This window comes from Meles meles, chromosome 2, assembly GCF_922984935.1.
Source record: "Meles meles chromosome 2, mMelMel3.1 paternal haplotype, whole genome shotgun sequence".
NCBI lineage: Eukaryota > Metazoa > Chordata > Mammalia > Carnivora > Mustelidae > Meles > Meles meles.
This window is the reverse complement of record NC_060067.1, coordinates 175356489-175379356: the sequence shown is the minus strand read 5'-3', so window position 1 is coordinate 175379356 and position 22868 is coordinate 175356489. Positions and strand designations below refer to the sequence as shown.

The window sequence follows — 22868 nt, the reverse complement described above, 5'->3', positions numbered from 1 at the left end:
AGGGGCTCTCGGGTCCAGTGATCCGGCAGGGAGGGGTCTGGGCCCTCAGTGAGTCCAACGTGTAAGACGCGTATGTGGAAGAGCAGGCCCAAGGAGAGGTCAGCTCAGGGGAACCTCTGGCTAACAGGTGTCAGGCCAGAGGATTGAGAGCTTTTGAGTCTATTAGGAGCGGAGGCCTGCAGCTGCCACCAAGCCCACACTTGCTCTGGCTACAGCAGCCCTTGCACACAAAGCTCCTTTCTCCTCGTCCCACTGCCGTTCCCCCCCCCCCCCCCCCCGCCTCAAGCCCCTGCCTTTCCCACCCCCAACACACTGTCACACACATTCGCTCCCCCTCACCTCTCCTGCCCTGGATCCCGGGTGCTCCATGGCTCACAGATCTGATGCGACCCAGTCACCCATCCATCCCTCTCACGACCAGCAACTGGGCACTGGGCACTGGGCACCGAGAAAGAAGGCCTGAGGCCAGGCACGCCCTGGAGGCCACTGTCCTGGACCGTTACCTGCTCCTGGGCACCCCCTCTTTACTAGCCAGGGGGAAATGCGACTCCTATTTCCATTCAGGATGCTCAGGGGTGCTCCCTCCCTGCATCTCTGCCCATCGAAGCCCTCTGCCCACAAAAAAAGTGCACCTGGGGGCGCCTGGGTGGCTCAGTGGGTTAAAGTCTCTGCCTTCGACTCAGGTCATGATCTCAGGGTCCTGGGATCAAGCCCCCGCCTCGCATCAGGCTCTCTGCTCAGCAGGGAGCCTGCTTCCTCCTCTCTCTCTGCCTGCTTCTCTGCCTACTTGTGATCTCCCTCTGTCAGATAAATAAAATCTTAAAAAAAAAAAAAAGTGCACTTGTTTTGGCTCCTATCCGCCACCTGACTTATGTCTCCTTGGAGCCTTCTTTCGTTCTCAGCCCCCCACACCCCAGTTAACCATCAGTGGGCTCAGCCAGGACTCCTTGCAGGTCCCCAAAGTAGGAGCCCCTGAAACATACACTTACTCCCATCCCACACCCCAGGGCCCTTGGGGGCCCATGTCCTGCCGGCTCTCAGCTGCCCTCCAGGTCTCTGCCTGGCTGGGGATTCTGCTTCAAAGCCTCTTCTAGCTCCCAGTCTGGGTCAGGCGCCCTCCCACTGCACTGCACACTGAAGGAAAGTCCCCTTTCTCAACTGAGTTCCCAGGACGGGGATGACACCCAGTACAGTGCCTGGCACTCAAAGAGTTGCCTGATAAATGCTTGTGAACAATGCATGAAAGGACACAGGCACTCTCTCCTCCTCTTCCTTTCTAAACCTTCTTTTCTCCTTCTCCAATCCTCACTGTAACCAACTCTGTGGAGTTTATCCAGGTTTTTGCCAGAAACCTTACAAATGAAGGAAATGAGCCCCTCAGGCGTCAGCCAGCACCCGGGACTAACAGCTGCTTTCCTCAGAGGGGCCAAGGCAGTAGGCCCTGACCCTCTTCAACCCAAGGGCTGTCTTAAATACTGGGTATATGTGAGTCATCAAAAGTGGGGGCGCTGCTTCAAAAGGGTTTGGAAGCCACTAGGCTAACAGTCATTTATATTTTTGTGAATCAGGTCAAGAGGAACACCACAAAGGTGAGCAGACCACACAACTGATTAAAAATAAGCTTTTGTGGGTCTTAAAAAAAAGTTATTCTTTCCATTTTTAATGGTTTGTGGTTTTGCCAAAAGAAGGGAGAAGAAAAGCAGTTCAGACTTGACCCTTAAGGAAAACAGGAGACACTCCTATTGATCAAATCTCCACTCCCTCCAATGACCTCACTGATTAAATATTTTGCAGTTCCTAATCTGTACAAGCCGTTGGTCAAACAGTCAACTCGGTAAACTCAAATTCTTAGCCTCTGGCATCACAGCCTCTTTTGGCAGGCCCAGGGGACAAAAGAGGTGGTAAGGAGAACATGGGCACTTCCCCGAGAGAAAGAAGCAAAGGGACACTGGCCTGAGACTAGCTCTGGCTGATTCTAGTTTGGATCCCCAATTTCCCGGTCATCTCAACACAACTTACAGGGATGTATGAAAAGTCTCAAGGACCAGCTTTCTTTTCCCTGCCACTGGAGTTCCAACTCCCACGGAGGCTCTAAGCCTTGGAGTGCTCTGCCCTTTTATTCTCCTGATCAAGATCCTGCAACATAGGGTTGCTTCGATGGCTCAGTGGGTTGAGCCTCTGCCTTTGGCTCGGGTCATGATCTCAGGGTCCTGGGATCAAGTCCCACATCGGGCTCTCTGCTCAGCAGGGAGTCTGCTTCCCCCCCTCTCTCTGCCTACTTGTGATCTCTCTGTGTCAAATAAATAAATAAAATCTTAAAAAAAAAAAGAAAAGAAAAGAAGAAGATCCTGCACCATAGAATCAAAACCCCTGCTTGGCATTCAAGGCTCTCCTCCCCCACAGAGCCTTCTTCTCCCTACCTTCCACTTCAAGGCTGGCTGTTCTCCAGACCAACTGGGCTCTTTCCTCACAAACTGACTTTGGCTCAAGACCTTCAGCTCTGTGATGCTCTAGTCCCTCCCCCACTCTACCCTGCCCGACACTGCTCAAAGTGCACCATCAAAGCCGGCAGGAAGCCTGCTGTTGGCCCCAGTGTTGCTACCCTAACTGTAACACAGTTTCTGCACAAACCACACAAATTCACACTCGGTTACATACTGTATCGTTTCTTTTAAAAACATCTTTGTTGAGATATATTCACATATTATAAAAGTCACCCATTTAGAGCACACAAGTTCAGTTTTTTTTTAAAGTATAGTCACAGAGTTACACAACCATCACCACAATCTAACTGTAGAACATATTCTAATCATCCCCAAAAGAAACCCCCTCCCACAGCCAGCCACTGCTGCTTTGTTCCTTAGACATCTGCCTGGCCTGGATATTTCGCATCAGTGGAATCACACACTGATGATCTTTTGCAAGTGTCTTCTTTCATTTAGCGTAACGCTTTCAAGGTTCTTCCATGCTGTGGCACGTCTCACTACTTCGCTCCTTTTCATGGCCAACTAATATTCCACTGTATGGATGTTCTACATTTTACGAACCTGTTTATCAGTTGATGGACATCTGGGTTTACTGTTTCCTAAACAGTCCCAAGTGCCCATGTCTTTCTCTCCTAAGAAACAGCAACCAACTCAGAGCAGAACTGCCTGTTGTCATTTTCCCACAGTGCCTAACAATGCCAAAGACAGAAAACACCCAATGAGGTCTTCAACTGAATTTAGCACCTGGGAAAAGCTAATTTTAAGAGGAACCAAAAATCAGCCCACAGCTCCTGGGTTATGGTAGATTTTCTTCATGGCTAAGAGTGCTCTTGATTGTGTGTCAACATCTCTATTTACAAAGCAGGGATAATGCCACTTTCTTCTAGTGGGCGATGGAAAGGTAACCAAGCAATTGCTGGTTTCCTGGGCCCTGCCTGCCTGCATCGCTGCCCTGAATAACAGTCCTGACCTGGGGGAGTCCTATTTATGGTGGCTGATGCCAGGATGTCCTTGCTCACCGGAAGCCTCTAACAATTCAGTCCCTACCCTCCATTCTCCTTTTGGTCTTTTAGTGTCCCCCATTTATGTCCCCACTGGGAAAGGCCCTTGTATCTATGGCCCCAGTTCCTCTGAGCTGGCCTTTCTCTGGTCAAGACCAATGGGCCAGGGTTATACTTGTTAGGTTTCTGGTAGCAAGAGAGGAGTGGACACCTTTACTGCACTGGTCATGGAAGATGAAGGAAAGAAACCCAGTTTATCGCTTGGCCCCTTGAAGCCATGGTTCTTCCAACCTTGGAGAACCTGATTAGCTGGAATGGGGGTGCTGTAAGGAAAGCGGCAAACCAGAACATTTACTTGCTTTTAGCATCTTGTTTCCCAAGAGATGAGGGGGGAAAGAGGCTGGAGGACATTTGCTATCTGGATTCTGTGATGACCTTGCCTGAGACTGGAAGTGTTGGGCCAAGGGTCAGATCACAACATTCACTCTTACAGGTTTGAGGTGCATGTGTTCAAAGTGCATTGTGGAAAAAGATGCTCTGCATTCTGATGCTCGAGGCACAGGGTCCCTGTTCTCATCACTGGGCACGGGAAAGTTAGGGTTAGGGATGGACCTGAATATCCGTAGAGGTTAAGACTGCCAACACCTTGGTCAACTCCCCAGAAACCAGGAGTGAACAAAAACTCCTGCTTGGCTGCGTGAATGAGACCGAGGTGGCCTCAGTTCTCAGGCAGCTTCCTGGCGCACTGTGGAAGGCTGGGTAGGAGGGATCCAGGACCCCCTTTTAAAGAGAATAAAAGGGATTCATAAGACCAATCACCAGTCCCATCTTGTTTCTCTAACAGAGCCTCTCTATCCCCCAGGGAAAACCAAGAGCAGATCAGGAACCCACACTTTAGCAATCCTCAGGGAACCAGCTAGAAAAAGAGGAGGGGGGAGGGGCGGTGTTTCCCACAAGCTCTCACATCCAGGAACAAGATGAATGTTGTTCATCTTACTGAGTCCCTCTTCCCTTCCTATATTCCTCCAAAATATCAGGGCTTTGTAGTCCCCAACAAGCCAACAGGAGGTAGCATTTTCTGATGGCCCGACTGGCCAGAAATGTGCCACTGTTCCCTAGCAGGCAGCTCTGCCCTGGGTACATCCCATCAGAGCCAAGGGCTGGATTCTAAAATGTGGAGTCTTCTGCCAGCCATGGGCACTATGCCAGGTAGGGGAATGGGGCCTATCATGAGGCCCAAACCCATATATGAATCTTGTCATTCTTTTTTTTTTTTTTTAAGATTTTATTTATCTATTTGACAGAGATCACAATTAGGCAGAGACAGAGAGCAAGAAGCAGGCTCCCTGCTGAGTAGAGAGCCTGATGTGGGACTTGATCCCAGGACCCTGAGATCATGACCTGAGCTGAAGGCAGAGGCTTTAACCCACTGAGCCACCCAGGCGCCCATGAACATTGTCATTCTTAGGAGACAGTTCCTATGATAGTGACAGGCTCGGGACCAAGAATAGTGCCCTGTTTTGGTATGGCACTTGATACTTCAAAAGGCAGGTTTAGGGCGCCTGGGTGGCTCAGTGGGTTAAAGCCTCTGCCTTCGGCTCAGGTCATGATCCCAGGGTTCTGGCATCGAGCCCCACATCAGGCTCTCTGCTCAGCAGGGAGCCTGCTTCCTCCTCTCTCTCTGCCTGCCTGTCTACTTGTAATCTGTCTGTCAAATAAAATAAATAAAATCTTAAAAAAAAAAAAAAGGCAGGTTTAGGGCTCCTAAGCATCTGCCTTCGGCTCAGATCATGGTCTCCAGGTCCTGGGACTGAGCCCCGCATCCCCCCACATCCCCCCATCAGGCTCCCTGCTCAGCAGGGAGTCTGTTTCTCTCTCTCTGTCCCTCCCCACTGCTCGTTCTAATCAATAAATAAATCTTAAAAAAAAAAAAAAAGAGGCATGTTTATTTATGTTCATTCCCATTTAAGTATGAAAAACGGAGATTCAGGGATTTCTCTCAAAGTCACACAACAGGGGTCAGCACTGGCTCTCGATGCTGGGAATGCCCGGCCTGGGCCCCTCCAGTGTCTCAATTTTCACCCAGCACCGGGTAGAGTGACAGGTGACCCACTCGAGGTACTTCATGTGGCTTTCACCACAGGTAGACAGCACCATCCTCCCCTCCCCATGTCCCTGGCTCCATTCTGGACCAGTCACCAGACACCTTCTCTGACTCCTGAGACCCTCACCTCTGAATAGTTTACGGGCCGGGCTGATGACCTCTGATGACCCCTGCCTGACTTGCTGAGAAAATTAAGAACATCAGGCAAAGGGGGCTCCCCAACCCTCTCCTTGGGCCAGCTCTCCATCTTCATGGGGGAAGTGAATGGTGCAGTGCTCAAACCATGACTTGTCTGCACAGGCACCCGCATTCCATGCCCTCACACCTTCTAGGCCCTTGGTGCATTTCTTCCTCCTCCAGAATCTGGAGCCACCCTCCCACCCAAGCTCAGCTGTCCAATCTCTCAGCCAAGCCAATGCCCACCCTGCCCCTCTTCTTTTGCTTCCTCCTAAAGTGCCTTTTCCCTCTGCTCTCTCCGTCACTCCTCCAGTCGTGAAAATTCACTCCCCGAACTGCAGTCTTCAACCCTATTCTTAATGTGCCCTCCCAAGACATACAGATTCTCGTCTTGCACTTAAGCTGCTTGGCTGTGGGCTGGTCCATAAACGCGCATCTTCTCTAGCCTCTGTTCTGTCACCCACATCCTGCACTCCAGAGGATAACCCGCCCCAACAAAGCCCGGGCTTGTTGTCTCGGGGTCACATTTTCTGTTATCCCTATGAAACCCTTTTGATTTTGGATTTCTGGGTCAAGAAAATTAGGGGAGAATGGCCATTCTCTTCAGGAACGTGGGGGGAACTGGTGGTCCAGCAATGTTTACAGTCTTGGCACAAACTCCCCAGAGATAAATGAGGGGGCAATTGTGGGTGGGGGAGGAACTTGGGGTGGCTTTGAAGGCAACTTAAAAGGAACACAGAACAGCACGGCAGGGCTCCGGGAACCCTCTGCAGAGGGTTTTTATTACGTTATTTTGGCTTTGAAATGGAACTGAAAACTTACTTTCGCCTGGCAAGGCCGGGCCGGAGCACGGATCTCACTGAAATCCTGGGGAACAACTATCCTCCCACAAGAGTTGGGGCAGAGAGGAAGCCCTAAAAACAGGGGATTCCCTGAACTCACGATGTCCCCAACATCTGGGGAAAGCTGCAGAAATGGGGGAGCAGAGGCATGTGTGATAGAGGAGACAGAACACACCGAATCAATTAGCAGGGTCCCACACCCTCATGGGGCAGCACTCACCAGTCCCCCAACCCAGGGGATTTGGAGTGTAAGTTTTTTTTTTCCTTAAATAGGAAAAGGGAAAGAAGTACGAGGGAACATTTTGCATGCAAATGGGCCACTGCCAGAAGAACCCATTAAAATGTAAAAACTCCACATTCAGCCTGACAAAACGGTGCAAACTGCTGTGTTTGCCAGAGGGGCAGCAATACAGCTCCCGACAAAGGGGCTGAGGAACAATGGCGGGCTGAATGGCCTCTGTCAGCAGGTCCCCTCGCGCGTTGCCATGGGGACCCCACCGGGGCTTACTAAAGGTATTTCCTGAGGAGAAAGGCAGTGCACACAAGCCCAGGCAGCCCGGCTAATCCTGACAGGAAGCCATCGCCATTCAGCAGCCCAGGGGCTTGGGGCCGGAGTTTTGTTTTGTTTTTATTAAAAAAAGATTTCAGTCTTTTGTGTGTCCCACCTCATCACTGTAATTTAGTGCAGAGCCGCCTGCGCTGGCCAAAGCCTCAGCCAGGGCCCTGCGCCCGCCCAAAACAGACCCCCCAAAACAGCTCCCCAGTAGCTGGGCCAGAGGAGGCCCAGGCGCACAGAACCCCACTTGGGAGACCCAGGTCGGAAGTGCCCTGGGCTCAGAGAGGTCTATGCAAACTTTCAGACAGATCAGGATGGAGCCCAGGGCTGGACCCCGTGCGCTGGCTTCTATCCCATATCTCCTCCTACCTGTGGTTTCCTCCCTCCTGGGGATGGTGCCCCTCTCAGGACCAGCATCCCCCATGTCCCCCCTACCTCCCACCACAGGCCGGGTGCCCTCCCCTTGGGGAGAAGGACTGTAATTAAGTGATTAACAAAGGAATGTGCCCAAAGAGTTGTTTTAAAAGAAATTTCTCTTCCTCTCTCCCAGTTAAAGCTCTCACGCCAAGTGTTTACTGACACGCTCAGTCCGGAGCCGGGGAGAAATCTCTTCCTATATCCATTTCCCAAAGCGATTCTCGGTACGCTTTGCTTCCCTCCCGCCTACCTTACCAGGAAGAAAAGAGCTGCTCAGGAAAGAGGAAGTTCACCGAAGTCTTGCTAGGAAGCCTGGAACCCACTCACCCCCACCCCCCAGCAAAGGGAGATGCCCTGCAGTGGTGGGGAAGGGCGTCTATGCTCCCAGTTCCTAGAAATTTGTGTCACCATTTCACATTTGGCACCAGAGGAATCCGGCCTTGGCAGATTCAGGGAAAAAAGCCAACAACACAGCTGGCGGTGGAGACAGAAACTCCTGTGTGACAACTGCCCCCCTAGGACACAGTTTAGGGTAAATTAACATTTCCTGAGCAAACTTGGTGGAAGGAGCCATCCCCCATGAAGACGGTCAGATGAAGGGAGCTCTGTTCATTCACTGTGATTTGAAGTCAGGCCCGGGCGTTTGCAAAGCTTGCAACTACACCTTCCCCCAAAGGAGGTTCTGAACCTTGCATTTTGATAGAATCAAAGAGGACAACGGATCATTTCGGAGATATTAAAACTGTGCCTACTAACTCCCCTGGACACCCGGGAAGCTTCTAAAGCCACGTTAGATGGGTCCTATTTTAGGAAAAGGTGCTAAAGAGCTTCTGTGTAATGATGGAAAACTCCCCCCAAAGAACCCCAAACCCAGTAAGGACCACTTGTGTGGGCTGTAAGCCCAGGTGATCTGGACACAGAGGAGGAAGTCTACTCCTGCCTTTATTAAAAAATCACATCCTGGGGGCGCCTGGGTGGCTCAGTGGGTTAAGCCTCTACCCTCGGCTCAGGTCATGATATCGGGGTCCTGGGATTGAGCCCCACATCAAGCTCTCTGCTCGGTGGGGAGCCTGCTTCCCCCTCTCTGCCTGCCTCTATGCCTACTTGTGATCTCTCTCTGTATCAAATAAATAAATAAAATCCGTTAAAAAAAAATCACATCCTGAACTCAAAGCAAAAGTACAACCAGCACCAACTGTTACAACACAGAACACCTTCCACTGAGCTTGCTGGTGTGTGTGTGTGTGATTGTGCCTATGCCTGCGGCGCAGAGTCCCCCTGCTGGAAGGGGAGCTCAGACCCTCCCACCACTGGCCCGAAGCCCAGGCCTCCCAGCCATGTGTCTGCAGCTGCGACCTGTCATGCACTTCCTGGTCTGGGCTCTGTAATGGAAAGATCATTAAGGGTGGGGGAGGAGGAGAGTGAGATGAATCAACAGGGAAGAGGTAACCCTGCAGCTCCCACTCTGCAGGCTCTGACCTTAAAGTCAGGTCAGGTTCCTTAAAGAATGTACTGCCCTCCCCGCCCCCACCCCACCCCCTACTAGGGCCCCTCGGAGGGCTTTCCCTCCCCCATGCTCAGCAGAGCTTCTTTGGGGAAGGAAGCACCAGCAGCTGGGCAGGAGAAAGTTGCAGCTCCCTAAACTTGCTGATGAATTAGTGGAAGACTCAGCTGTTCCAGAATTTGCCTTTTCACTGCACCCCCAACCTCAATGGATGATGGAAAGCACACTTCACCAAGGCTCTCAGCACCCCAAAGTACCTGCGATCTCCCCTCCCAGTCCAATCTGATCCTGGCATGGGGGGTCCAAGTCATACAGTATCCTGGAGTCACCACAGGCTGCAGGGGGCAAAGAATGGACTCTTCACAAGGTTACTTTTCCTCAATGTTAAAGAAATGCCTTTTGGGGTGCCCTGGTGGCTCAGTCGGTTAAGCACCTGTGTTGGGCCCAGGTCATGATCCCAGGGTCCTGGAATCAAGCCCCGCAAGCCAGTCCCTCGTGGTCAGCGGGGAGCCTGCTTCTCCTTCTCCCTCTGCCCATCCTCCACCCCACTCATGCTCTCTCTCTCTCAAATAAAATCTTTTTAAAAAAATGCCTCTTATCTTACAATATGAGAATAAAGGTGATAAACATCCTTTTAAAATGAAATGGTGCAGAAAGGTGGTTGCCAGGAGCTGGGGGAGGGGACAATGGGGAGCTCATGTCTAATGGGAACAAGAGTTTCAACTGGAGAAGGTGCGAGAAAGTTCTGGAGACATATGGTGGTGAGAGTGGCACGACAACATGAATATACTTAATGCCATAGAACTGTACGCTCAAAATTGGTGAAAATGATCCATTTTATGTTACGTATATTTTTACCACAAGAAAAAGACAAGGGTAATAGCAGTGAACAGTGCTGGATTTTAAAAAAATGTTCTTACATGGCAAACAGGTTGTTAACCTTATGTAGGTTCCCAAAACCTGGGTTGGGGGGGGATTGTACTGGCCCATGAAATCTAAAAATCTGGGGCCACTGGTCTGTTTCAGATCTGCAGGACAGTGAGGACCCAGAGGGACACGTGGATGGACCATATATTATTCATTTTCCTCTCTCTCCTTCACACACACACCCTGAAAGGCGAGCATTTAGTGCTCTTTAAGAAACTGAAAGAACACGGTTCAGGGATTTTTCTACCAGAGATACTATATCGGGTAGACAGCCGGTCCAAAAAAAACAGGACCAAAGGCTTGGGGGATGGTAGGGACCAATATCCACACTGAGGACTCCTTTGCTCAGACAATCTGGGGGATCCTGAACAACCAGAACCCTGCGGGGGAGAGAGAACTACTCTGGGCATTGTCAACATCCCGGATCTGAAATCCTTGTAAAAACCACAGTCCCCAACTCTTCTTGAACCACGGGTGTAATGGCTGAGTACGGCGGAAAGAATACCTGAGTGAAAATCACTCAGACGACTGGCCCTACCACTTATGGCGTGACTCCCATGGTGGAATCATCTCTAACCACCTCCCCGCCCCAGCCTTGGACCTCCATTTCTTCACCTGTGAAATAGGAAGGATGACTGACCTGAGATGCTCTGAGCCTGAGATGCTCTGGCTCTAACCAACATTCTACTTTTCAGCTGGGCCTTAGGAGGTGGGCATCACTCACTGCCGCCCCCTGGTGCCTCCCTGAGCACACAGCTCCCTCTGGTGGGAAAGCAAGAGACCTCAAGATAATTTGCCTTAAGAAGAGGGACTTCTGTTTTGGTCCCAGAGCTCCAGCCACTGGCACCTTCTCTTCATGTCTTCTCTGGGACTCGTGTTGTTACCAGAAACCTTAGAATGGAAGACAGAGAATTGCCAAGAGGCTGTGACTGGCAAAGAAAAAACCTGGAAGCCCAGGTATTCTAGAAGAATTTATTTCACTGCCTTTTTTGATTCATGACGTATCATCGCAGGAAAACTAGCTAGGCAAATAAATTTTTAAAAAATGGAGCAGGAGCCAGAGGGTAGTGGAGAAGGGCTAAAATCCTACAAGAAATGCCACTTCCAGATGTACCAGTCCTGACTGCTCAAATGACATCGATAAAGGTTTGGAATGCCAGAGGAAGAACTTCATTCAGTAGTTAGTTAAGGAACCTGACTCTTAAGGTTCAAGAGCTAATTCCTAAAACCAAAGGAAAATAAACCTTAATTCCCAAGGTTATATTCTCAAGTTTGACAATAAAGGAGCAGAGATTTCTGAATGCAAAAGGACCCTTCTAAGGGGCTAGAGAGCAGATCAGCATTCCAAAGGCGGTGATAATTGACTTAAAGCCCCACGCATCAGAGAAGAGAACCTCCTTCCCTGGGAGGAAAGATTTCAGACCAACCTACTCCCCCCTCTCACCCCCCCAGTGCCCCCCCCACAAAGACTCAGGGCTCCTTCCCCTCTCCCACCTGCCTCCTTGCCAATCTTAATCTTCTCTGTCCAGCCTCCCTGATAGCCCACCTTCTAGACCAGGGGTTAGGGCTGTAGGCACTATACCAGCCAAGACTCAAGTCTCAATCCCACCACTTCCGGAGGGTTTAATCTCTGCAAGTTTTTGTTTGTTTGACCTCTGAGTCAGATGCCTAAACAGTGAAATGGAAACAGCACCCACCTTACAGACTTTTTTTTTTTTAAAGATTTTATTTATTTGACAAACAGAGATCACAAGTAGGCAGAGAGGCAGACAGAGAGAGGGGGAAGCAGACTCCCTGCTGAGCAGAGAGCCCAGATGCGGGAGCTCGATCCCAGGACCCTGAGATCATGACCTGAGCTGAAGCCAGAGGCTTAACCCTCTGAGCCACCCAGGCACCCCCACCTTATGACTTTTTTTGAGAGATTAACTGACCCCAGTGGTTCTCAAAGTGTGTGGTTCCCGGACCTGCAGGGAACATGTTAGAGCTACCCAGCTTCACAACCAGGAGCTCTGGGTTTAGACACGCCAGCCAGGCAATGCAGAGCCTCACTCACCCAAGAACCACTCCAAAGGCTGAAATAAAGTGCTCCCTACGTGGCAGCAATAGCTCTTTCTCACGGTGTTTTCCTTATCTTTCTGCTGACAAGGGTTTTATTCCCATGGTCTCCTTTTGCAAACTAGAAATATTAGGGATCTTTCGGCACTGGGTGGCTCAGTTCTTAAGCATCTGCCTTTGGCTCAGGTCATGATCCCAGCGTGGGGGCCTGCTTCTCCCTCTCCTACTTCCTCTACTTGTGTTCCCTCTCTCGCTGTGTCTATCAAGTAAATAAATGCTTTTTTAAAAAAGGAGAAATTTTAGGTAACTTAAAAAAAATGGATGGTTCCCTGTGTTCATGCATGGATTCATTGTTCAGAAAGTATTCATTGAACACCTAATGTGTAAATGAGATGTTCTAAGATGCTGACGTGAACAAAAGGCAAAACTAAGCCTCTGCCTTCATGATGTACAGACACACCCACAAAGGATAGTCAATCTGTCCCTTTGCTTTAGGGAAAGGGCCTGTCCTCTGGTTTCAAATGTCCTCATAACCTGGGTTTTATGTCTTTACTTGACACAGTCTTTTTTTTTTTTTTTTAGTATTTTATTTATTTATTTGACAGAGATCACAAGTAGGCAGAGAGAGAGGAGGAAGCAGGCAGAGAGCCCAAAGTGGGGCTCGATCCCAGGACCCCGGGATCATGACCTGAGCTGAAGGCAGAGGCTTCAACCCACTGAGGCAACCCAGGCACCCCAGTCTTTTGATGACATTTCTTAAATGGGTCATTTACTGTGTCTGCAAATGTCTGGTAAGAATAATACTGGTCAGGGCCTCACCCGCGGTGAGGCTAGGGGCAGGGAAGGCATTCAGCCTCCCACGTAACAGGCCCTTCCAAGACTTCCAGTGTCTTTTCCCCCAAAAGGTTACACAGAGAGTTACCAACAGAACTGGAAGAAAATATTTACCAAACAACTTTTAATAAATCTATGCCCTTTTCCTGGGGGCATACTTCAGACAGCAGACCACAAATTAATATTTTTAAAAATTATTTTGTGATGAGTTCATCTACATTACAATATATATTTTTGTTTAAAACATTAATGTGTTGGGGTGCCTGGGTGGCTCAGTGGCTTAAGCCTCTGCCTTGGGCTCAGGCCATGATCTCAGGGTCCTGGGATGGAGCCCCACAGCGGGGCTCCTGCTCAGCGGGGAGTCTGCTTCTCCCAACATCCCCCTGCCCCGCCTGCCTCTCTGCCTACTTGTGATTCTGTCAAATAAATAAATAAAATCTTTTAAAAAAACATTAATGTGTTGAAGGTAAACACTAAGATAACCAAAATTTTCAAGATTCTCCCTCCTCTCTATATTTCCTCCTGTCTTACAGATATATATACTGGTAGCCTCAAAACAATATCAGCACTCTGGCCTGACATGTTTATTTCCACCCATCAGACGTTGGACCATAAGCACTTGGGAAGCAATCTAGGTGGTTTATGTGTCTGCACAACCCCACTACATTCCAGAGTAAGTGTGACCTACAAAGAAAATTCCCATGTGGCATCTGACACTTTGGGAACCTCTGATCCTAGACCTCCTCCAAGCAGGAGGGCTGGGCTGCAGTGGAAAATGCAGCTTCAATGCAGTTTTTGTTCTACTGATTATTCTAGGCTAGGGAACCCCTTCCATTAGGGCAGCTCAGAGACCTATGACCCACACATAACCTCTGAGGAGAAAGAATGTCACGTAAGAAATGGCATAAGGCAAGCATGTCCAGCTGCCCTTACCCCAATCACACATATGTTCATACCACCCCAGAAAGGGAGGTGGAGGGGTGCTTGGTGGCTCAGTTGGTTGAGCATCTGCTTTCGACTCAGGTCATGATCCCGGGGTCCTGGGATAGAGTCAGGCTCCCTGCTCAGCAGGGAGTCAGCTTCTCTCTCTGCCCCTGCCCCCCGCCACTCCTTTTCTCTCTCTCTCAAATAAAAAATATCTTAAAAAAAAGAATGGGAGGGAGGATGGAAGGGAGCAAGGGAGGGTGGGAGGTAGAGCCTGATTCCTGTGAGATAAAGACGGGCTGACCAAGCAAATTCAAATGTTTAAATCCAAATGTTGGTCAGCCTGAATTTTGGGAGGGAAACCCAATTTGACACAGGGACACAGTTTACTATGCTGGAAAAAAATACTGAAGTCAGATCGACTTGAGTCTGAATTCCAGTTCCATCTCTCACCAACTATGACCTCAGACAAGTTACTTATTAACTCCTTGGATCCCAGGTTCCTCATCTGATTATGGGAATAAAACCTATAGCCATGATATTGGAGTAAAGATGCAAAAATGCAAAGCATGCAGTGTGAAGGTACAATAAATAATATTTATTATTATTTTAAAAGATCTTTACTGGCATAACATTTCTGGGGCAATTTGGCAGTATGTGTTCAGAACTTTTAGAATTTAGATATCTTTGGCTACAAGGACAAATTTTATTTGTCAAGTATGCTCACTTAAGTGGAAACTACTGAAAATAACCTAAATGTTCAACAGTAGAGGACTGGGTAAATAAATACATTTTGCACACCCACACAATGGAATACTATATAGTTATTAAGCACAGTGAAAAAACTTTCTTTGCATGGCAATACATACTACATGTTTGGGGCACCTGGCTGGCTCAGTTGGTAGAATATGAAACTCTTGATCTCGGGGTCAGGAGTTCAAGCCCTACATTGGGCACAGAGCTTACTTAAAGATAAATAAATAAAAAACCCTACTATATGCCTAAGTTAAAAACCATATATACCATATAAATCCCATTTCTGAGAAGTCATGTTTGTATAAATGCAAGAAAAAATAGTCTAAAGAAACAGATTTACAGTTAGCAGTAATTCTTTTTATTTATGGATTTGTTTATTTACCAGAGATAGAGCAGAGAGGTATATGTTTGCAAACGGGGAGGGAGAGAATCCCAAGCAGACTCTGCGCTGAGCACGGAGCCCCACACAAAGGGGTCAGTCTCAAAAAGAGATCATGACCTAAGCTGATATCAAAAGTCAGATGCTTACCTGACTGAGCCACCCATGTGCCCCAAGAGTGATTATTTTTAGGTAATGTGAGTGCTAAGGTTTTTTTTTTTCTTTTCATATGTCTGTATTTTCTAAATTTCCTACGATGAACCTCGATGACATAACAAGTATCAATGTTTTATTTTTTTGAAGATTTTATTTGAGAGAAAGAAAATGTACACAAGGCGGGGGTGGGGGGAGCAGAAGGACGAGGGAGAAGCAGGCTCCCTGCTGAGCAGGGAGCCAGGTCTCTGTCTCCGTGGGGCCTGGGATCATGACCTGAGCTGAAGGCAGATGCTTAGCCAACTGAGCCACCCAGGCACCCTAAATATCCATGTTTTAAAAGAGCAATGAAGGGGCGCCTGGGTGGCTCAGTGGGTTCAAGCCTCTGCCTTCGGCTCAGGTCATGATCCCAGGGTTCTGGGATCGAGGCCCACATCAGGCTCTCTGCTCAGCAGGGAGCCTGCTTCCTCCTCTCTCTCTCTCTCTCTCTCTGCGCCTGCCTCTCTGCCTACTTGTGATCTGTGTCTGTCAAATAAATAAATAAAATCTTTTAAAAAAATAATAAAAGAGCAATGAAAATATTCTTTCTGAATGCCCAGAACTTTCCTCTATGGGAGGAAAAAACGAAGTATTAAAAATTCCACATAATGGGGCGCCTGGGTGGCTCAGTGGTTTAGGCCGCTGCCTTCGGCTCAGGTCATGATCTCAGGGTCCTGGGATCGAGTCCCGCATCGGGCTCTCTGCTCGGCAGGGAGCCTGCTTCCCTCTCACTCTCTCTGCCTGCCTCTCTGCCTACTTGTATCTCTCTCTGTCAAATAAATAAATAAAATCTTTAAAAAAAAAAAAAAAAAATTCCACATAATGTAAAGCCAAGTACTAGGTTAAAGTTACAGAGAAAAGGGCAAAATAAATAAATAAATAAATAAAAATAAAAAGAGTAATTAATCTGGAGCCACAAGAAGGCTTCAAGCTATGCCTTAGGCTAAATCTAAGCTAAACCCTCAGTTAAGAGTAGGAATTACAAAAAGCAGAAGGAGAAAAAGGTAATGATGAACAGTTCCTATGAAGCAACCCAGATAAACAAGGGTTATGTATGAATAAATACATTGTATAAAACAAGGAAAAAAGAAGAGTCTTGTTTGGCCAGATGGATGGATGGATAGAAGAGAGAAAGAAGGGGGAGAAGGAAGGAAAGAAGGAAGGAAAGAAAGGAGGGGAATGGAGAGGAGGAGGAGAAGAAAGAGAGAGTGAGTTAAATCTGTGAAGTCTGTGAACAAATCCTGAAGGGACCATTAGCCAGAGGCTAGTTTTCAATCCTACAGAAAATTTGGGAAGGGGTAAGCTCTAAACTCAACTTTCTTCATTGATGACATAGCTGAAAGTTCAGTGTTGGTGGATTTTAACCTCTCCCCTACCCAAGCTTATAACCACTGAGGCCCATCTTCACAGAACTCTTTGACCCTCTCACCCATTTGAGGCTCCACGTGCCTACACATCCAAGGCCAGGAAATTAGAGCCACAGTCACTCAAATGGCGCTGCCAGCTGCCCCAACATTCACTTCCTTTTACACAACCCATCCCAGGAGGCTTGAGCCGCAGCATAGTACATGGGATAAGCAAGGAGCAGTGAGTTTCAAGCTCTGCCAGAGCCAGTCCTTCTCAGGGCTTGCAACTAACTGGACAGACGTCTCATCCCAACAGTGCACACTATGCAAGGAACACGCATCTGGTGGGCACCTCGTTTGACGAGGGGAAAGGCGAGAGTCCAAGCAGAGCCAGAACTAGGAAGGGGAGCTCTGAGGATAGGCGCTACCATGAAGAGGTAGTAACAAGCCTACCATTGGGGCCTTCCAGCAATGGTCTCCCCTACTTGGCTGCTGCCAGCTGGAAATCAGAGCAAACCTCCAAGTTCAGGAGCAGCCCAGACTCCAGAAGGCTTTTCCTGAGAGGAAACAGTTTGGGATTTACTCCAGGCCCTCAAGAGCCCAGGAGGAGCACCCAGCTTACAGCTAAACCACTTGGGGCCTGAGGTAGGGGGGCAGGGTGGACAGAGGGAGGAGAATGTCTGCAGTAAGCTGTAAATGAGCCATCTTTCCAGAATGAATAGCGACGCTTGGGCAGCTGAACTCTGGAGACCAGGAGCGCCAGAGCAGCTGGACTTTCCCCGGTCAGCAGGGACACAGCAGTCTCACTTCCAGGCTTTGGGGAAGGAAGCAAGAGGCAAAGGTGGTGTCCAGAGGGGGAGCTTGGAGCCCCCAGCGGTCCCGGAGGAACAAGGCACTGTGAAAACAGGGCACAGCTGCTGGTCAGGCTCTCTGACCCTGGACCTCGCCCTCCCGGATAATGACTCCCCAGAACTCACTTCTCCCGAGGCCATCCATCACTGCCCCAGACACAAGCCATCACTCACTGCTTCTGCCTGCCTGGGAGCTAGCACCCTGGCCAAGCCCTGCTGACCCACCCACAGGCTGGGGCCACAGACTCCAGAGGAATCCCTGGTACTCTCTCTGCGGTTCCTGCCCACGCCTGCCTCCAGGTAGTCCCAGAAACCAGGTGACAAAATCCGGGCCTGGTTCTTTGTCTGGGCTCTCTCCCCTCCCCCACCCACAGCAGGGCTCTGGACAGCCATTTGTTCTTCCCTGAGAAATTCCTCCTCCCTGACTTCGGGGAGCTGGCTGGCAAAGCCAAAGTGGAAAATCAGTGAAGCTAATAGTGTAGCAATGCAGAAGCCAGAGCCAAGAACACAGCCCTGGAGTGGCTTCGCTGCACTTGCCCAGCGTGGTCAAGCGGGACACGTGAGTGTTCCTCCTTCGCGTTCTCCCATAAGCCCAGGAGCACTGAGTCCGCCCTACCCCCACCCCGCTCAGCTCAGCTCTGGAACACTGGCAAGTGCACCCTTCCAAATGCAATCGAGCCTTCAATCTTGGGGAAGAGAATGTGGGGCAGAGCGGATCCTCTGGGGAGACCTGGTGGGTAAGGTGCCTTCCTCTGACCTACAACCCTCCACCCTTGTCCCCAAGTGGGTCACTGGACATCACTTCACTCGCCTCCTGGCGGAGGGCGTAGAAACTCCTCTTGAACATCTAGTGTGCATTTGACGTAAACAGGTTCTTTTCACAAGAAGAAATTATGTTGGGGGCAGATGGGGTGGAGGAACGCCCCCAGATGTGGGTCCCCGGGCAGCCACCCACCACACGGATCGCAGCAGCCTGTCTGAAGCCAGTATGGAGATATCCTCCGCTGCCTACTTGTAGCCCCTGCACCCAGGCTGAAATGCATACCCCTTGGGGCCCAAGTCCGCTGTGGGACCCGTTGGGGGGTGGCCTGGGGCAGCCGGGGTCCTACCACCTGAAGCCAGGTCCGCGTCTCTGGCAGCGCTTCGAGCTTCTCCCCCACGGGCACAGGTCTCCGTGGAACACAGACAAAGCCTTGCTTTGTGGTTCCCAGCATCAGCATTGAGGGGGCTTGCAGCCAGAAATGGAAACGTGCGGCTTTTCCATTAAGTCTAACCTCTCCCCCTTCGCCCAGCCACCAGACTCCTTCAAATCTGGGTAGGTGGGAGGAGCTGTAAAACCCCAGCCCATTAAATCGCTTATTAGTTGCAGGTTTCCGAGTATGTAGGCAAGTATTTTGAGACTGCAAGTCTCGTACTGTCCCCCTGGACCAAGGGGGTCTGGGGTGTTTAACCCATGTTCCAGGACTCCCACCCCCAACTGCAAGAGGCAGCCTAACAGCCAGTTTTGGACTCACCCACTCGCTTTTCCAGTCTTATTCTAAAGGAGAGAAAGATACACAGACACAACCCTCCTCAAGTGGAAAAGGTCTTTCAAATTGGGGCTTATCTTCTGCCCCTCCACCCACGACCCAGGTTCTGTCCATCCATACAACTCCTTTCCCTTCCCCTCCAGACTTGATCTGAAACAAGCTTTGCCTCTTTAAGATCCCAAACTAGAGAAAGGAAAGGAGAGGGCGGGACAGAGGGAGGCTGGTTTTCCTGGAACCCTTATTAAATCAGCTTTCCAAGGACAGCCAGAAACTCCAGGCCCTCCCCACTCCCTCAGGAGCATTTGCAGATTGGGGGAGGGGCTCCCAACACGCACGCACACACCACACACACCGCACACACCACACACACCACACACACACACTCTCTCTCTCTCTCACAGCAAGGTCCTTCTAAAGGGGAAAAAGCTCTCTGTGGGAGCCGAGTTTTGGGTTTAAACTTTTGGACAAACCCCTTAGACACAGATTACAGTCTTTTCTAAGGACAGCAGCAGCATTATTATTTAATAATCAGCAGGGCCAAGACTATATGGTGAGAATTTACATCTGTGAGGTACCTTATGGTTTATAAAGCATGGAGGCAGATGTTCCCTTCTGACTTCCCAGCAGTTCTCTGAAGACTGTGGGGCATGGGTTTTGCCATCACAAAGCTCCAGAGGGATAAACTCCGTGAGGGGCCGCCCGGCACCAAGATGGGGACTGTGCAGACTTCCACATCTGCATCCTGAGGCATCCCATGCCACCCAGGAACAGCAAGGCCCTCACCATGTGGTGTGTTCTGTGTGGTCCCAGGACAAAGGACCCACAACCATCATTTACTGCTCACAGCCCATGGGCTGGCCACTGTTCTAAGAGCCTTGCATACACTCTTACTTGACAGTCACAAGGATCCTGGGGGCAGAGCTCATTATTGTCATATTTTGTATATGTTCCACACAGAGGAGCCTTCCCAAGTCAACAGTGAGAAATGGTGCCAAAATCAAAACCAAGGCAATGAAGCAAACCTTAGGCCCACACCAGACTTACACACAGATATGTTCACAGGAGTTGTATTAATAATAACCAAAACCGTGAACCCAAATGGCCATCCACAGGGGAATGGCTACACATTCGCCACGTAATGCCATTGTATGAAATTCTAGAACAGGCAAACCTGGTCTATAGTGACCGAAAGTAGACCGCGTTCGACGCGGTCAAGTCCTGAGGGTGGGGGGTTGGGGAGGGGTGACAAAAATGTTCGCTCTCTTGACTGGGGTAGTACCGACAGGACATCAGAACACACTGAACTGTACCCTTAAAAATCGTAATGTAAATTATACCTCAGTTAAGTTGATTAAAAAAAAAAAAAACAACCAGTGGTCTAACTTCAGTCTTCACTGCACAGAGCCTCCTAACAGCCCCCTCCACCTCCCCTGTCCCCTCCCTGCCCTTCCTGGCCTGTGCCGCCTCAAGACCTTCGGCCCCCTGGTTCCGCCCATCACTGCCTGGCCTTCCTTTCTAAGTCTGGATCCATGACCAGCGGCTTCTGGGACCCTCACTCATCCCCACCCTAAAATTCCTATGCTTGCACCCCTGGCCATCCCCTTCCTGAATACAGGTGCCCAGGCCTGAGACCCGCACCATTCACCTTCTCCACCCTCCGGGTCTCAGGCGCAAAAGGGTCTTTTAGAGAAAGTGTTTTTTGTTTTTGTTTTTGTTTTTTTTAAAAAAGGTACTTAAAGGGCCCATTGGAAATTCATATTCTCAAACCTCATCCAAGCCTTCCCGGCTTCCTGGACTCCCTTGTTACCATCTATCTACACTGTGGCTGATCCAAATCTCTACTCCTCACAAACCTCCTGCCCTTTGACTCTCATGTTACTCTGTCTCTGTCTCTAGTCTCCCGGAGTTGAGAGCCAACCTATGGAAATGCGTAGATTCTATTTCTATAGTGTCTGCTAGTTTTTCCTTCCTTCACAAACTCACGCCGCACACCCTGGTTCCCCCCAGTAGCTGGACATTCAAAACAAACGTCTATCCAGCAGCTGTGGGAGCAGCTGTCCTCACTACCTAAACTTCACCTGCAGCTGCTTTATCTGAATGACCTCATTTCATGCTTTATTATTATACCCATTTTAAAGCTGAGCAAATGAAGGCTCAGTGCGTTTGAGTCATGTATCAAAGCAAGTAATGCAGATATGAAATGGCTGAGCAGGATTCAAACACAGATGCCTTCCTCCCATTCATTCAAGTTCAACTGCCAAGTTAATTTTCTGAAAGTTTGATCACATCACTACCGGCGCAAAATCTTCTGAGATTTCAGTACAGTTTCCTTCCTCAGCAGGGTGTCAAGGCCCCCCATATGCGAAAAGCCCAGTTTCTCTATAGGTGTTACTTCCCACCACCTCCTGCTCACCAGGCAAGTCGGTTCTGTACACACCTGATACATGCAGCCTCAGTACCCTTTCTCATGTCAGGCCACCTGGAATGCCCTCCATTCCTCCCTTCCAAACAAACCACCACCTACCCCTCTTGACCCACATCAGCGGCTCTGCTCTCCTCTTCCTCTGCGTTCCCATTGTGTTACGACTCCACTGCGTGGCTTAAACAGGGTCTACCTTACACTTAGTTCCCTCTGCATCTGTCTCCCTGACAATAGACTCCCCGTGGGCAGAGATGATCTCTCCCACTTTGGGTCTCTGGCACGGTCTAGCTCACGTCTAACGTTCACTTCTGTTACTGAATGCACCAGTAATCTGCTTGCTCTGGTCAAGTGCACCTTCCAGAAAGTCCCATGTGCCCTCCCTACCACTCTGTGAGCGGACAAATATGCTCACTCATGATTTATCACTCCAACGGGTCCTGACAGCTGAGACCGATGGCCTTTTCAGCTCAGTGACTACATCACGTGCACACCTGTCTCTCACCCGCTGCCTGCCAACCTTCTAGACTGATGTGATCAGCCGCTGAGTCACAAGCTACAGGACCCTTTGGCAGCAGTCAGTTCTCACAGAGCGTTCTCACAGACCCCTGAAAGTGCATTGCACCTGTAATTTCCATGAAGTATTTTCACAACTCCAGTAAATCCTACAGGCAGGTCCTTCCCATTACTAATAATCTCTGAATTTCCAACAAGCCATGGCTCTCCAGCAGCGCCCACGCACCATAATGCTCCCTGGCTCTCCATCTCTTCAACATTCCTCCAGCGGTGCATCTCCAAAGCAAACCGCCCCACAGGCCTCCCAACAGACATGGTCGGATATGGTCAAGGAAGGAAAAATGGCAGGCCCTCGGCCATGACTGCCTACCCTCACAGAAGATGGGTCTTTGGAACAATTTTCTAGAAGCCAGAAGTGTTTACCAAGCTCCCACATCCTTCAACATCCTCTGATTCAGGTTCTAAACAAACTCATAGGTCCCTTGTGCCCCATTTTATAGATCATCTAGTTGAGAGAGCCAGCTTTTGGATCCCCATCAGTTCTTTTTCAGGAAGAGAAAAGCATAAACCCATCCTAAGCATGTCACCTCTGGCAAATGGCTGTCACTAGTCTTTGTGACCCCAACCCCTGCTGGAGCTGGGTATGTTTCTAGGCAGGCCCAAACCAGCTCAGGAATTGTGGAAGCCTCTCCTACAAAAAGGAGCCCTTTGCTCCACCTGGGCCGGAATCTCCCCTGTCAACACATCACCCCTGTCCAGCGGGCCGGCTGTGTTTCTGAGGCCCTGAGTCCAGAGCGACCACTCTGCCCATGCCTTACCTTGTTCAGGCAAGGTCGGGGCCGGCCTGGCGGTGCAGAGTGTGGCTGTGACCAGCACAGCCCAGAAGAGGAGGCACTTCCAGCTCCACATCCCAGTGCTGCTGTTAGAGGTTGGTGACCAGGCTCCACATCTCCATGGAGACACCGTCTTGAGCTTGATCCTCCTTTTCAAGCTGACTCTGGGGAAAAGAAACCACCAACAGGTTAGGAAGGTCCACATGGGAGATGGGAAGGC

The 22868-nt window shown here is 49.7% G+C and overlaps 1 protein-coding gene across 9 annotated transcripts in view; it reads right to left on the bottom strand.

Moving 5' to 3' along the window:
- The window catches only part of FGFR1 (fibroblast growth factor receptor 1), a 47719-nt gene that overhangs the window by 16893 nt on the left and 7958 nt on the right, over positions 1-22868 (bottom strand). For all 9 annotated transcript variants that reach the window (XM_045992145.1, XM_045992153.1, XM_045992163.1 and 6 more), the window contains exon 2: positions 22634-22812. In XM_045992145.1, coding sequence (XP_045848101.1) covers positions 22634-22724 — 91 coding nt within the window. In that variant the 5' untranslated portion in view covers positions 22725-22812. The remainder of the gene's footprint in view (positions 1-22633; positions 22813-22868) is intronic.